The sequence below is a fragment of the Oryctolagus cuniculus genome, chromosome 1 (genome assembly GCF_051225735.1).
Source record: "Oryctolagus cuniculus isolate XC-2025 breed Fujian yellow rabbit chromosome 1, ASM5122573v1, whole genome shotgun sequence".
In the NCBI taxonomy this organism is placed as follows: Eukaryota; Metazoa; Chordata; class Mammalia; order Lagomorpha; family Leporidae; genus Oryctolagus; species Oryctolagus cuniculus.
The window spans coordinates 176,252,391-176,266,176 of record NC_142867.1 but is presented as its reverse complement, the minus strand read 5'-3'; the positions used below and the strand labels follow the sequence as shown (position 1 = coordinate 176,266,176).

The window sequence follows — 13,786 nt, the reverse complement described above, 5'->3', positions numbered from 1 at the left end:
GAAATGAAGCAGCAAACAGAACACTGCCCCACAGCTTGAATTCCTTTGAGTTTAGCATGGAGATGAGAGCACAAAAGAGGCCAAATCTTCATTCTCAGAATCACCTACATTTTTTCTGAGTCACTATGTTTCGTGAAATTAACAATTTGTGGACAAGGTCCTTTTCCTTTAGGGATGTAAGAGGAAAACTCTGAAAAGCTCATGGAAAAATAAGAGTTCAAAGTTGTTTATTTTGCTGCACAAGAGTTTTAAAATCTATGCATAGTTTTTTCACTATATACCTTTTTCTTAAACTTTTTAAAGAACTTTTATACCAGGAGATATTATTATGGATAAAAATTATGCTAAAAGGGGGCCTAGAAAGAATGTATTGGAATTCGTGTGGTTCTGTTTTGTAGAACAGATTAGATTATGGTGAGCCTAGAGAGGGAAGGAAATAAGTATAATATCCTGGTATATAGAGAGTTTAAACAGAATTGATTGATCCAATATATTTTAAAAGAAGGGAAGTCTAGCCCTGCAGATGTAGAGAAATCGCAGCAGCCTGAGATGTACTTCTGATTGGTTATGGAAGGAAGCCTCAGTGACTTTCACTGTGTGAACTGTGAGTTTTTGAGGCTCCTTTCAACAACAAAACTGAATTCACTGCTGAATACAAGCAATAAATAACAAAAATTAACAGCATCACAAAATATAGTGTAAATTTATTATTCTGGAAATGGAAATGAATCTGGTCAAATGTCTTTATAAAACTAATGTCTGTGTTTTTAGGGAACCTACAATTAGGGAAAAAACATAAATATGTTTGAAAGGACTGAGGCCAGCCACCTTAAAAACAAAAGTCACTTTCAAAACTAACATTGAAGTAACTTTTAAAACCAAAGTAAGCTTAATGAACATGTCTGTTGTTATAAGAACAGCTATAAGTAATAAAATATTTTAATTTCCATATTCTGTGTGTTTTCCCATTTAGGAAGGTCCCCCTCTCCTGCATTATGAAATTCCTAGGAAAAGGAATTTTTCTGTTTTCCTTGAAACTTATTTAGAATGTGAGTTCTAGGTCAATTCATGTGTGTTTACATCAGTGTGGATTTATATGCTACTTCTCTGTTTTGTAGTATTAGGTATACCATGTGGCTAACTGTTCTTCGTCTTGGATTGTCAGTTGAATACATAAGAAAGATAAATACACTTGTTTTGATTGAAGCAGATTTTATATGTATGGGGTTCACTTCTCATTCCCTAAGGTGGAATTTTTGGTTCACCTCTTGTGCCTGTTCAAAAGTAGAACAGGAGCAATCATTTATCATTTCCTGCCCTGTGGCTCTCAGACTTGGAGCTGGCCTATCCAAGGCCACAGGCATTTGCTCCCAAGACTCTTATCTAAAACAACTTGGTAAGACTCTGAGTCACGTCTCTGCCAGAACATCAGAATGCAGACTTATTTTCAATGGTAAAACTGAAAATGATTCCTTACAAGACATTATGTTTTCATAATATTTTCTTTAGTTTTATTTGAATTAAGAAATCTAACGTTAGCAGCGGCTTCCCGTGGCTTGTTGTAACTGTGTTCTCTGTAGGATTCTTAATCGTCTCAGTGGTCCTCTAACATTGTCTGTGTTTGGAAGCTCCCTCAACTTTTTATTGGAAGTGGAGTGTCCAGATGAAGCAGTCAGAGGAGGAAGTGTATTTCCTAATGAATGTGGATACTTGAGGGGATTGGTTCCTTTGGGATGGGATATTATGGTGTGATACCAAAGCAGGCTGTAATAGGCAGGTTAGATGGAACAGAGCCTCATACAAAACACCACTGGCAAAATAGAGGTTCGCAGTAAGAATGGATGTCATTGATTGTGCACCTGTAGGGACTAATTACAGTGTTTCCATCTCTTGGTTGTGTAGAATCTCCCAGGGATTCCTGGCTCTCTTTGAATGTTAGCTGTGTTTTTATGTCTCTGTTGGCTGACTTGTTTTGCTCTCTCATAACTCATACTAGCACGTCTCTTTTCTTTTTTTAAAAGATTTATTTATTTATTTGAAAGGGAGAGTTACAGAGATCTCCCATGTAAGTGCAGGGGCCCAAGGACTTGGGCCATTTTCTACTGCTTTCCCAAGCCATAGCAGAGCGCTGCATCAGAAGTGGAGTGGCTGGGTCTGGAACCAGCACCCATATAGGATTCTAGCACCACAGGCAGCGGCTTTACCTGCTATGCCACAGCACTGGCTCTGCATGTCTCTTTTCTTAGCTTGTTTACCACTTACTGAATCTCATTCCATCTTCTCATCTCTAATCCCACCACAAATGGGCTTATTCTTCCAATATTTCTTGAGTTCCCAAGAGAGAAAATCTAGCCTAATTCTGCCATTCAGGTCAGCATGTAGATTGGCTTCCCTTGGGTAAGGAGCCCAATCCTAATTCTTTTTGTTATGATTGAAGGAGTGGAGCATAGCATAGCTTGTTTCTTGGAGCAGGGGCAGTGCGGTGATTGAAATCTGTATTGATCAGCTCACGCTGTTATAACAAGTATCAGACTGGGCAGTGCAAGCCAGAGAAATCTGTTCTCTCACAGTTCCTGAGACTGGGAAATACAAGATCAAAGTGTGGCAGGATTTGTCTTCCGGTGAGGGCTCTCTTTGTGGCTTGTAGTTGGCCACCTTCACATGGCCTTTCTTGATGCTTGTTGATTGGGGATGGTGATAATATAGTCCTCTTCTTTATATAAGGCCACTGATTCTGTCACGTTAGGACCCCACAGTTGTCAACCTCATTTAACCTCAGTTGCTTCCTAAAAGTACTGATCCAAAATCAGTCACACTGAGAGTGAGGGATTCAACATAAGAATTTATGGGGGAACACCGTTCAGTCCAGCGTGGCATTGTAAGTTACTATAACTCAGCTACTCAAACCCTTGATCAGTACCGGTACTTATTTATTTATTTATATAAAAAGTACAAAAATTTCATTTATTTCATAAATACAATTTTAAGCACATAAGGCCAACTTTCCACCCTCCCCCTGTGCCTCCCTCCTCCTTCCTTTCTTTTTTATCTTTTTAATTTTTATGGTAACTACTTTAAATTTACTTTATAAACACAAGTTTATGACCTTAAAATTATTTATTTGAAAAGCAGAGAGAGAGGGAAGAGGGAGAGAGAGAGAAGGAGAGAAAGAAGGAGAGAGAGAGAGAATAACAAGCTATCTGCCGTCTACCGTCTACTGGTTCACAACCCAAATGCCTGCAACATCTAGGCCAGAGCCAGGAGCCAGGAGCTCAGTTTAGGTCCCTGTAATGGGTAGTAGGGATGCAGGTACTTGAGCCTTCACTTGCTACCATCCAGGGTGCATGTTCCAGAAAGTTGGAATTGGGAGCAGAGCCAGGACTTGATCCCAGGAATGCTGATATGGGGTATGAGTACCCTGAGCAGTAGCTTAACCACTGTGCTTAACGCCTGCCAGGCTTTTAAACCCTTCTTCCTCTTCTTCCTTTTTTCTTCTTTCTTCTTCTTTTGAAAAAAGATTTATCTATTTATTTGAAATTCAGAATTATAGAGAGGGAGGAGACAGAGAGAGATCTTCCATCTAGTGGTTCATTTCCCAAATGGCCAAAGTGGCCAGGGCTGGGCCAGGCAGAAGCCAGGAGCCAGGAGCTTCATCCAGGTGTCCCACGTGGGGGCAGGGGCCCAAGCACTTGAACCATCTCTGCTGCTTTTCCAGGCACATTAGCAGGGAGCTGGTTTGGAAGTGGAGCAGCTGGGACTCCAGCCTATGCCCATGTGGGATGCCGGCACTGCAGATAATGGCTTAAACCACTGTGCCTGGCCGGTGCTGCGGCTCAATAGGCTAATCCTCCACCTGCGGCACCGGCACACTGGGTTCTAGTCCCAGTCAGGGCGCCGGATTCTGTCCCGGTTGCCCCTCTTCCAGGCCAGCTCTCTGCTGTGGCCTGGGAAGGCAGTGGAGGATGGCCCAAGTGCTTGGGCCCTGCACCCCATGGGAGACCAGGAGAAGCACCTGGCTCCTGGCTTCGCATCAGTGCGGTGCGCTGGCCACAGTGCGCCAGCCGCGGCGGCCATTGGAGGGTGAACCAACGGCAAAGGAAGACCTTTCTCTCTCTCTCACTGTCCACTCTGCCTGTCAAAAAAAAAAAAAAACAAAAAAAAAAAAACAAAACAAAACAAAACCAAAAACAAAACATTGTGCCTCAGCACTGGTCCTGTAAAGCTGTCTTCTTTACCTCCACATTACCGGGTCTTGAATCTGGCTCTCAATTTATTTTCCCTCTTATTTCTATTTTTGAAAATAATTCTAACCCGATCTCTTTATTTTCAGTTTCTCTTGTTTGTTTTTTTCATATTTCCTTACTGTTATTAGAGAGATCTTCCTAAAACACAGTTGGACTATGTTATTTAATTTAGCTTCAAATTAAATCTAACCTCCTTAACAGTGATGTGCAGGCACATCAGCAGTTTGATTTTTACCATCTCTAGCCGCACCTACCTTTCCTTTTTTCTTACAATCTGGCTTGAGAAACTGCTTGCCGTTCTCATAAGGTCCTGTTCTCTGGCTTTTAGGTGGAGAGCTCTTTGTTCACAGCCTCTGCATTGACTAACTCCTACCCATTCTTTAGGACTCTGCAGCTGGTCTGGCTCCCCCTAGGTTTCCATGGCTCCTCAGTTTGGGTTTGGTGTCTTATTTTTACATTTTTGTGTTTTAATTGTCTGCTTCTTTTTCTTCCATACATTTGCATGTAAATTCCCAGACTGTTTCTCATTTCTTTAATTCTGCCACCCAGAAACATGCCAGTCATGTAGGCACCTTGTGTGTTTTTGTTGGCTCAGTAAATAACAGACTTTGAGTTCTTTTGTAGCCCTATGGCCTTCTTAGCATTATCATATTGGACAAATAATTGATTTTATGGTTTTAGAAAGGAAGGATGAGAATATCAATTAGTAGTTGAAGTACATTATGATGTGGAGGTTCCTAGATACTAGATTTTGGAGAGCATAACAGAATTAACAAATTCAATTTTTATTGAAGGATTTTAAAAAATTTGTAAATGTCAGCTTGAAAATAAGATTTGTGTCCATGATATATTTTTTTGATTAAAGCCTACAAAATTGAGGGGAGGAGTTAAAAACAGGTGCTGAGAAAAGGCAGAGGGAGTGGTTTGCTGGTTTGATGGCTGCATGATGTTGGTGGATATCATAACCTTTATACTTTTTTGGAACAAAAGTTCAATAATGTTGCCCAAAAGTAGCAATTACATAGTAAGTGCAAATATTGCTGTTTTGGCCAGTTGAATTCATGACAAGCTACCTGCCAATGACTACAATCTTGCCTTTTTGTGCTAACTTCAGGTGGTGCTGAGGCAGCCAGGAATGGGACACATGCTAAATTTAAATGCAATAACAGATGCTGAGCAACTTTGACAAGCAACAAAGCATTGCAACAAGCTCTTTTAATGTTGTTTCTTTTTCAGACAAAATTGTTTAGGATCACTAGAAAATTGTATGCATTTGGGGCAGTTTCGCTTCAAAAGAGTTATTTTTAGCCTATGACACATTTTCGTTTGTTAGTTGCCATGTACTGTGCATTGGGCAGAAAGATTGGTGTGATATTTCAAACACTGCTTCTGCCCTCCGTCAAAGCTGTGCCTATACACTACCAGCATAACTTCTGGAAAAGAAAATCGATTAGTCAGTTACTTAGTTTCTGCTTGGAACTATTGTTATCAACCACTTGTTGGGGATTCTATGGTCATATGTGAAAATCTTTATTCATTTATTAAGGATTTGCCAACTCTTACTTAAATTTATGGTTTAAGGCTGAAGGCTTTGTTAAAAATGATTTTTTTTTAAATTTAGGGTTTTTTTTTTAAGGTAATACATACATAGTGGGGTTGCCAGATAAAATAACAGATGCCTAGTTAAATTTGAATTTCAGATAAGGAACAAATTAGTTTTTAGTATAAGTATGTCCTGAGTATTTCATGGAAAATACACTAAAATTATTCATTTATCTGAAATTCAAATTTGACTGGGTATACTAGCCTATTTTCTGTTGTTACCTAAGCCTAGATGACTTCATAAAAACAGATTTATGTGGCTGACATTTCTAGAGGTTCAAAGGCAGGATGCTGTCATGGGGTTGGATGAGTGAAGACCTCATGGCCTACTACAGCATTGTGGTTGCTGTACATGCAAGAGGGAAAGATTTTGTGGAGAGAGAGAGAGCACAAGAGAGCAAGAAAGAGAGATATATCTTCCAACTACTGGTTCACTCTCTGAATGCCCACAACAGCCAGGACTGGACCAGGCCAAAGCCAGGAGCCTAGAACTCCAACCAGGTTTCCCACATGGGTGGCAGGGGCCCAAATACTTGAGCCATCATGTACTGTTTCCCAGGTGAATTGGCAGGAAACTGGATCAGGAGCAGTGTAGCCCAGGACTGGAACCAGGCACCCATAAAGGGTGAGTGTGTCCCGAGCGGCAGCTCACACTGCTGTGCCACAACATCTGGCCGCCCTCCTTTTCTTTTATACAAATAGTAGTAGAAAATGCATTTTCTTGCGTCTTCATTTCCTTGGACTTTTTAAATTTGACAATATATTTCTCCCATATGATTTTTTCAAAACAATATGGAAAATATGAGGTGTTGTGATAAAGTATGGGCTTTGAAAGCAAACAGATTTGGGTTACAGTCAAAATTCTATTTACTCAGTATTTGGACCTTGAATAAAATCTTTGAATAAAATCTACTTTGTTCTGGGTTCTCTTATCTGGAAAATGGAGAGAATAAAATGCCAGGCACTGGTGGATACTATGGGGATCAAGATGGTTAGGGCACCCACTCTCATGGTGAATATATACCTAGTTGATACTGAATTAATTGGGCCATTTTTGATATATCTTGTGGTTGTGAGTGCCTTGACTATTGAAATAGACTTAAGGTTCAGTTATGATCAATTAGTGATTTGGCAACAAGCAGAATGAACAGTATCTAGAAGAGAACTAGGACTTTCTATATTATTTGAACATATATTTTTGAAATGTCATTTATTTGAGAAGCAGGGAGAGAGAGTGAAAGAGAGAGCAAGTTAAGCAGCCAACTCTGGTTCACACCCCAAGTGTGAACCAGTGGCGGGGTCTGGGCAATCCAGGTCTCCTACATGGATGAAAGGATTCCAGTCACTTGAGTGTTAGTAGGAAGCTGGAGTCAGAACCAGAGCTGGGCATAGAACCCAAATACTCTGACCTATATACTTATATACTTATATATACTTACTACTATATACTTACTTACTATATACTTATATACTTATTTTGCCATATACTATTTTGCCATCACTGAAATCCAGAGGAGTAGAGTTCTCATCTGTCAGTGACTTGCAGCTGAATTGACTTTCTTTACTTTCTTTTATTTTTAAGCTGTTATGAAAAGAGTTTCTCAGGGGTAAAAAAAAATTAATTCTATTCCTACATAATAGAGTTGTAGGTAATACTTAACCAAATACTTAACCAGAAGGTTTAAATACCTGCCCTACAGCCATGCTTTAAAATGTACCATTTTTATTAATATAAGGAGTACATTTTTAAGAATATTTCTTGAAATCTTGGAATTTTAATGTGATTTGTTTAAACATATGAACAATGATGATTATTATCTTTCTTTGACAAACATACTAGTAGTTTCTAAATATATAATTTTGGACATTGGTATATTGACTGTCCCCACCAGTCATCACACTTCTTTCACTTTGAATATCTATTTCTTCGTTAGGTTTCAGTTTGTGTAGGGCAAGATCTAGGTGATAATTTTGAACTTGGAAAAGTGAAGGAGGGAGGTAAAATGAATCTTCCTCCTATTGTAGAGGCTAAACTGTGGACTCTGAATGCCTGTGTTCAAGTCCTGTCTCCATCACTTATTCAAGGTATGACCTTAGGCAAGTTACATAACCTTTCTGCGTCTCAGGTGTTTTTAAATTGGAACCTGAGTGGATTGTGTGAAACTTCAAGGATTTAATTGGAAACTATTCTTCCAATAGGGCCCACCCAGCATGTGGAAGGTGCTGGACTTCTACTCTTACTTGTCTCTGAATTAGTGTCAATCTCCTTGTTATCCTATCCACAGCTATCTCTTCTCCTTACTGATTCTGGTGTGTCATTGTCACTGTGTGAATTGGCCAGAAAAAAAAAAAAAAAGAACTCATGGAACTTGGCATTCTTTTGATGTGTTGTTGAGTCTTATTTTTAAGTTCTACTTATTGGCTATGACCTACTGTTATCACTCAGGTATCTTTATACTTCCATTTAGTGTTGAGATGGGTAAAAAGGGAAGGAGGATGGTGGGATGGTGACAGGGTGAAAAGGAGAATTCATGTCTGTGATCTGAAGGGTGTGAATTCGCTTTCTTTCTCCATCTCAAAAATTCTGTGATCACACATGAGTTTGCTTATATTTAGAACTGGAGTTTTGGGATAGGGGTATAAGTCATAGAAAGGAATAAAATTTAAGAAAAACATTTCTTGTCCCTCTGTTATGGTTGCTTAATGATGAAGTCCTCTGGAAACCTTAAAACAAGCTATGTGTTTATTTCAGGGACGTCAAAGCACAGCAGAGATAATGTGAGACTATTTTGCCATCACTGAAATCCAGAGAAGCAGAGTTCTCATCTGGGAACCACTGTCAGTGACTTGCAGCTGAATTGACTTTCTTTACTTTCTTTTATTTTTAAGCTGTTATGAAAAGAGTTTCTCAGGGGTAAAAAAAAATTCTATTCCTACATAATAGAGTAGTAGGTAAACTTTTGGATAATAGTTTTTCTCAATTGAGAACTGCCTGCTCTGTACTTTTCTCTGCGAACTACTGATAAGTCAAGAAGCCTCGGAATCCACAGGCTGTCTCCCCCATGCCATGAAAAATGCCCATCTTTCTGAGTTAATTTTTCATGGGAGAAAGTAGATAGAGCTGAAGTTTATTGTACATACCAAGTACTCATGTATATATTCTTTCAAGACTTTATAAATATCATTCATCTGTAATGCAGAGATTCTAAAAAGATAACTGATTAACAAAAGCATATATTTAATAAATAATTAAATGTATATTCAGGTCATCAGACTCTATTATACATACTTTTCATTGCTTTCAGACTTCTTCCTGGGCTTTTTAATCAAATATACCTTGGACTTTCTCATGCCGGGATACCTTTACTGGTGTTTTCAAAAATTAATTTATTTGAGAGAGAGACAGAAAGAGATCTTCCATCACAGGTTCACTCCTCAAATGCCCATAACAACTGAGGCTGGGTCAGGCCAAAAGCCAGGAGACAGGAACACAGTCCGTGTCTCTCACACAGGTGGCAGAGTCCCAAATACTTGAACCATAACCTGTTGGCTCTCTGGGTGTGTATCAGCAGAAAGCTGGAATCACGCGTAGAGCTGGGAATTGAACCCAGACACTCAGCAGGTATCCCAACTTGGGTCTTAATAGCTTTCACATAGACATTGGCTGTGCAGATCTGTTTCCCTTATTTCCAAGAGTCTAATTAAGTGTTGTCAGAGGAAGATTAGATCTGTGCGGGGCGAAGGAATATACAAGGTGGACTCTTTTTGTTAGAGTGAATCTTTTTTCCACAAGGAATGTAATACTGTGCTGTTTCATGAAGGAGTATTATAGTCTCCTTGTAATACAAAGAAAAAACCCACTAGTTTATTTACTTGTTTTTAAAGATTAATTTATTTGTTGAAATAGTGGTAGAGAGAGAAACAAAGAGATTTTCCATCTACTAGTTCACTCCTCAAATTCTTGTAATAGCCAGTGTTAGGCTAAGCCAAAGCCAGGGGCTAGGAACTCCATCTGGGTCTCCCATGTGGGTGGCAAGAACCCAAATACGTGGGCCATCATCTGCTGCTGGCAAGTGTAATGAGGAAGCTGGATCCTGCATGCAGAGTAGCAGGGATTGAAATGAGACACACCAATAAGGCATGCAGGCATTCCAAGCAGTGGCTTAACCTGCTATCCCACAGTACCTGTTCCCCACCACTTTAGTTTTAAAATCTTTCTGTGTATTTTGTCTCCTGAAACTATGCAAAGTCCCGCATTGCTTGCCTTTCTAGACAAACTGAACATTAATCATGATTATATGTGATTCTGAGTATATATTTTATGGTTACACATTATTCTATTAGCTAGAAATTATAATACTTCATGTCATTTATCACAATCTACCAAATAAGTAAGCTTATTTTCTAGAAGACTAAGGTTGAAACGAGAGGCCCCTTGTTCCGGGCCACATTGCTATTTAATTTTCAATTCAAGGTCAGAGCCGATGTCTATTTCTTTGACACCAGGGCACATTTTAAAACATGAGCCAATAGTTAAGCCATTTGACTATTTCAAATAGAGACAATGTTTTAGACAGTGTACATTAAATTAAATGGGTTCTGTTCTCTGTTACTGTGCAGAGCTAATGGCCGGATGTTGGTGTTCTGTGCATGTGCTCATCTCTATCACACCCTTTCTTCCTTTTTGGTTATTTTCTCTTAAAGAGGAAACAGGTGACAACTTGTTCTTTTTCTGAGAAATCCTGTGACTTATCTTCCAGATAAAGAATGAGGATTTGTGATGATAGGTTCATTTTGTCCACTTGAAGAAAGACCAGTTGATTTTCTGTGAGTCAAAGGAGAGAGGTAACTATGGAGACAATTGTGCGGAATTCTTGGGCAGGAAAGGTTGAAGATGGCTTGGTGATATAGACATTGGCAGAACAGATCTGTTTTCCATATATCCAAGAATCTAATTAAATGTTGTTAGAGGAAGATAAGACCCATGTAGGGTGAAGGAGTCCACAGGGTGTTTTGAATGGGAAAGAGGAGAACATTATCATCAGAAGAGTATAATTCTCACTGTGCTGTCATTGAATTTTTTATTAGTGATGTACTGTTATATTCCAGTGGTTCACATCCTGCTTTAGGGTCACAATTCAGTTCCAGTTGGCATGCATATATTGTCACCCCAGTTAGGACTCTGAGCAGTTGAAGGCTAGATCACATCTTCTACTTTTTACATTTTTGTTCACAGAATTTCTTATGCAGAGTCAAATAAACTCGTTATTCTATAATTAAAGATCTATAAGTTAATCCAAGATTATGGTTATGTATGTTGAAAAGCTCCTAAGGAAATATTTTGGAAACTTTTACCATCTTATTTAAAACAGAATTTATGCCTTTTACCTTACTATGCCAGTATTATGAGAAAATATAAGATAATTTTGAATAAATCATAAAGTGATTACTTTTTCTTTTTGCTTATAATGAGAACTCTCTTAACAATATGTTAATGGTCAGTAATTATAATAATACTCTATGAAGTGCTTTTCAAAGTATTTAATTTTAGGAGATAATTATACTGTTCTAATAAAACATAATCATTCCATTTTATTTATTTATTTTCTCCAGGATTCCATTTGGATTTATAACCATTATTGATACAAGCACAGAACTTTGGGAAAAAAATGTTGGAAACCATAGGTAAGACTCTCCTGCCTACTTTTGTAAGAATTGAAACTCCATTAGGATCTTTGAAATATGAGATGTTCTACAAAGCAGGATTGTGTGTGTAGCAACTTAGATTTTAAAAAAATTAGCATTATACCAGGCTAATGAGTTTCTGTATTTGGACAATTTCATCTGAAGTGTTATAAAAAAAAACCACATCATTTGTAAACAAAAAGAAACATGAGATCCTCTTCAAATTATGGGTTGCAATGAAACAAAATTTAGACCCAATTCTGATTTATGAACCCAGTTCTAGTTAATGTTTGTTTTTGAGTAGTACCAGGAAGTTTAATACTATTTTTAATACGGAAAGAAGGTGATTACTTTTATTTGTAGCATGTGCAGTACTACTGAGTTCTTGCCTTTTATTGATAAAGAGAAGAGCAACAATCAGAGTAACCGAGTTCACTTCAGGCATATTAACTTCTGTATGAGGTAATTTAGATTGAAATATCCAAATTTGTTGGTCTTACCTGGTGATCTCTCTTTCTCACTGTTCCTCAGTTTTAGGGAAACTAATTGGTAGAATTATTTATAGGTATATCAGGTATGGTACAAACCTGCATGTATCTGATACCTATTTCAGGTAACTCTTTGGTTATGGCTATTTGTGGGTGTCTTGATTTCCCCCTTGGCTGATACCTGGACAGCTGTGCATCATGAAGGGTGGAGTGAGAGCTCGTGACCGTGAAAGGAGAAATTCCCTGTTGGAAAGGTCCTCATAAGAAAGGAAAGGGGAAGGACAGTATGTTTTAAACTGTTATTGTCTGGCTGCAATCTGTTAGCTAGTACTGAGTTACAAGAATTAACATAGAGATTAATATTCAGTTTTTATTCTGAGATACCATGGGAAGTATAACCCTGAATAAAATTCTATGTTCATCCTCATCATTATTTACTTTTAAAATTATACAAATAAATAATTAGTATTTATTTCATTGTGTGTGTATGTGTGTGTATGAACTCATGATCAACATCAATTCATGTTTTAATTACCATATTTCTGTATAACTCCATATTTGATGCTAGATAAATGATCTCTGGTAATGACTCCAGTTCTTTTTGACTACTGTAACATGGAATATTAATTTTAGTTCGTTTTGCTTTTTAAAAGATTCATTTGCATTTATTTACATGAAAGGCATATTGACCCAGAGAGCAAAAGGAGGAGAGAAAGAGAGGGAGAGAAAATGTTCCATCTGTTGTTTCGCTCCCCAAAAGTCCACAACAGCTGGGGCTGGACCAGGCCATAGCTAGGAGCTGGGAACTTAATATGTGTCTCCTATGTGGGTGGCAGGAACTCAAGTAGTTGAGCCAACATCTGCTGCCTCTTAGGTGTGTTAGCAGGGAGCTGGATCCAAAGCATAAATAGCCAGGACTTGAAACAGGTACTCCCATATGGGATGTCCCAGGTGGTAGCTTAACCTCCTGTACAACATCTGTCCCAGCAAATATATTTTAATAGATATACTTGTCACCATCATGAATCTATTAGAGCAATATAGACTAAAATGGAATTAAAAGAAAATTGTTTTAGTACAAAAAAAATTTGAAATCCATACGTAGGTTTTTCGTAATGTAATTAATTTTAGGGAAAGACATTTAAACAGTAGTGTTTTTGAAGAAGTATGTATTATAATGTTATATTTTTCAACCTAATTCTCAAGTATAGAATGTTTTGCCCCTTAATATATGCAATTGTTATATTTCGGGGGTTGTGTTTCACTACTGACATTATCCATAGCCACTCATTAGTGTATTTCTAATTTTTCTTATATGTAAAAAAGTTTTTTAAAAGGGAAAACATTAGCATTTTCAAGATCACAGATCATTTGGTTTTATGTAATTTTTATATGAGGATTGAAACAGATGGCATTGGAATTCAAATATATTTTATCTGAATTAGTTTCTGTACTTTAAAAAGAACTAGTTGCATGTAGCATATGCTATACCCAATTCCCTGAGTTCAAACAAACTTACCTATAAGAAACTTAAAGGTTTGTTGGGTATATTTAGGGTCACATGTTACAGTCCCTCCCTTTTGTCCCACCTATTGGATTGCTTTGAAAAATATGTAAATAAATATGCAATTTAACTTGCTATTTAATTTGGGAAGATATTAAAAAGTACTCAATTATCTACTTTTTTAGATTTTTGTACTCCATAAAAACATTTTGTACTCTGATGAAAAGAGACCATTTTGTGGGCCTGAAAGGAAGTGTTTTAGG

The 13,786-nt window shown here is 37.8% G+C and overlaps 1 protein-coding gene across 50 annotated transcripts in view; it reads left to right on the top strand.

Moving 5' to 3' along the window:
• MPDZ (multiple PDZ domain crumbs cell polarity complex component) overlaps positions 1-13,786 on the top strand; it is a 182,874-nt gene that overhangs the window by 20,022 nt on the left and 149,066 nt on the right. For 38 of the 50 annotated variants that reach the window (XM_089317004.1, XM_089316957.1, XM_051845745.3 and 35 more), the window contains exon 2: positions 11,460-11,531. In XM_089317004.1, the coding sequence (XP_089173130.1) occupies positions 11,516-11,531 (16 nt within the window). In that variant the 5' untranslated portion in view covers positions 11,460-11,515. Of the gene's footprint in view, positions 1-10,606; positions 10,692-11,459; positions 11,532-13,786 lie in introns of all 50 variants that reach the window. The other 12 variants (XM_089316996.1, XM_070052001.2, XM_089316857.1 and 9 more) reach the window with 1 other exon arrangement.